This window comes from Cucumis melo, chromosome 6, assembly GCF_025177605.1.
Source record: "Cucumis melo cultivar AY chromosome 6, USDA_Cmelo_AY_1.0, whole genome shotgun sequence".
In the NCBI taxonomy this organism is placed as follows: Eukaryota; Viridiplantae; Streptophyta; class Magnoliopsida; order Cucurbitales; family Cucurbitaceae; genus Cucumis; species Cucumis melo.
In genome coordinates, this window is record NC_066862.1 from 23,657,460 (window position 1) to 23,660,463 (window position 3,004).

Genomic DNA, 3,004 nt, shown 5'->3' on the forward strand with positions numbered 1-3,004 from the left:
TGAAAAAAAAAATCATTTAGATTTGGGGTAGTGAAATCTAAACGATCAAATCTAAATGACCAAATCTAAATGATCATGTAACCAAATTAAACAATCGTGTAACCAAATTAAACGATAGAATTGCCCCAAATTTAAACGACCAAATCTAAACGAACGTGTACCAACCAATAGCAAAATCTAAACGATCGTGTACCAAATATATTGCGCGCGTTGTTAACGGTGTGGTTGACGGTGTATTTTTTGTATTTTCTATTATGGTCGGTGGGCTTTTTCCGTTTTCGAAATTATTATATTTTGTCACTTTGTTATATTTTTTAAAAGACACCATTTTATTACCTACTTCGAATATTTAATTTAAATGAGATTTAAATATAAAAATTTGAATAATAATTAACGGGCTAAACTCGTTATATAGACGAGGATAATTATTTTTAAAAATATATATAAGCAATTGTATTAATGTAAAATTTTACTAATAAACATCATATAATCCCATCATATAATCTAAAATTTTTGCTATATTTTATAAATATTTTAGTTAACTATATTAAATTTGAAAATGTTGGGGGTGGATTATCCTAAGCATAAATTATCACATTGAAGATCGGTTCAACCCACTTATATTTGAATTGGATACACTTTAAAACCAACGTGAACGGAGAAAAAGTCACAAAACAAGTATTCGTATCATCCCGTTGCCATGTGGCCAAACATTGTTTTGTATTTATAAAATATAAGTTGGCAGTAGGTAGTGGGTAGTGGGTAGTGGGGTGGTAAAAATTGGAATCTCCCAAATTAAATGTTGTTAAGTCTATTCTTGTATATTTCATTCTAGGATATTTGTTTAGAGATTTAATTCTTTAACCTCCATTTTCTTCTAAAATTAGATTTATTGAAATATAAGTAAGAATTAATTGATTTTTTTTTTCTTTTAATTTGATATTAGTGTGCTCTAATTTGTATGCTATGGTTATTTAATTTCTTGACAAACAAGAATTAGATTCTTTAGTTAAACTGCTATGAGTGATTTTATTAGGTGTATTTTATTAGGTGTATTAGTGTGAATAAATTAATAGACAGAAAGCCCAAATGGAATGAATAAGATCTTTATTCATTTATGTAGGAATTGCTACACCAAAAAAAAAAAAAAAAAAAAAGCTTCTGCATTATTTTCAAAAATAGCAAATGAATAAAAACCTAGCTAGCTACCCATTTCTAATAAGAGGCAAAATTAAAAGGAGGAACTCTAGTACTTCACTGGATAGGCAGGTTGCATTGCCATCCCACATACACCTTCTGGGTTTCGTGCTCCTCGTTGCATCTTCATATAACCATTCATTCCCCATTGAGTTCCATATTGGTTCCTTATTATCCAATAATCTCCATCTTCATCAGTTCCGTATCCAACTACCACTACTGTGTGGTCAATATTAAACCCACAAAAGTCTTGTTCCGTAAACATTCCCTGCAAATAATTATCAAATTTTAATATCTCTTTTAATTAAGGACAATTTCTTACATATTGAACCAAATTATAATTAAATTATAACAAAATTAACTATACACTTGCCTGCCCATAAAATTTAAAATCACTTCCACCTGAAGCTATAGCCACCGCTATCGGTTGGTGGGCCACTGCTTTCATCAAAGCATACTCGTTGTTTCGAGGTACGTTCTCGTATCCATCAATTCTCACTCTCTCGTTGTAACCCTATGAATGACATATCAAACATAATACACATACTTATATTATGAATAATTCAATTACATAATAAATTTAGATAGTTTAATTAGAATTATATTGGTTTAAACTCACTCTTCGTCTACGACAATATCCATCTCCTTCATAATACGGATAGTTATCCTCAATTGTGATTCCACCATTTTCCATTATGAACTCAAATGCAGAGTTATAATGTCCCCCACGACAACCACCATCTCTATAATCACAATCCACCACCTCTTGCTCTGATAGAGATACTAACTCATTTGTTTTTATTTGGTGAATAGATTCTACGGCAGCCACAGCTGCAAACGCCCAACAACTTCCTACCAAACACAAAATTATTAACATAATTATTAATTAGAAGGCTTTAGACTTTAGAAAGAATTATAAATTAAATTAAATTAATTACCACATCCGCCTTGATTTTTTATGGCATTCACAGCTCCTTTTTTCCTCCAGTCAATTGAAGATGGAATTTCCTTTGCACGTTCATACATAAATCCGCCAACACGACTACCAGCAGCTTTTATTGTCTTGGCATGTAGGTTTTTGTAGTAAGTAATATTGGAACTATGTATACTACTAAACTCATCATCAAACATATCAGCAAATTGGTTAAGCTGCAATTTTAATGATCTTCCCATTTGATTTTTTCTAAACACATATCTTGCATTATCTTTGAACACCTTGAAGCGCTTGTGCATCTCATTTGCATTCCTTGAAATTCTATGGTGGCTACTCCATCTCTTGTAGAGTTGCATTAAACTTTTTTCAGATTCAAAATCCTTACCTTCCAACTTAAAGCCCTCACATAGGTGAGATGTGAAAGCAATCAAAACAAGGGGAACAATAAGAAATTTCATGATGGTCATGGTGGGAAGATTTGAGTAAAAGATTGAATTGATTTTTGCCAAAGCAATTTTAAGCCTGCTTATATAGGAGTTTACTCAACAGAATAATCACCTTCTTTCCCTTAAAGCGGGTGTGGTTATAGAGTTTTTTGGATACTTAGTTGAGATAGAGTTTTTTTTGGATACTTAGTTAAGATCTACTCATTAATATTTTTTTAATGGTTGAATGGTTGACTATTTTACTTCCTTATTTTAAAAAAGTTAATATGGGTTTTCTTAAAACAATTATCCTAATAAAAAAATATTTTTAAAAACAATTATCCTAATCAATATATTTTTTATGTTGATATTTTCTAAGCTGGTTATATTGAGTTAACAATTTGAATATTTATTTCCATTTTTTGAACTAATGTAAAACAATGATTGG

General features: G+C 30.5%; 1 protein-coding gene across 1 annotated transcript; it reads right to left on the minus strand.

Moving 5' to 3' along the window:
• Positions 1-1,246: 1,246 nt before the first annotated feature.
• On the minus strand, positions 1,247-2,598 carry LOC103491864 (ervatamin-B-like). The gene is made up of 4 exons (XM_051085591.1): positions 2,136-2,598; positions 1,817-2,049; positions 1,571-1,711; positions 1,247-1,465 (listed from the first exon to the last, which is right to left on the minus strand). Exons 1-4 carry the CDS (start codon positions 2,596-2,598, stop codon positions 1,247-1,249), a joined length of 1,056 nt encoding a protein of 351 aa, XP_050941548.1.
• Positions 2,599-3,004: the final 406 nt, after the last annotated feature.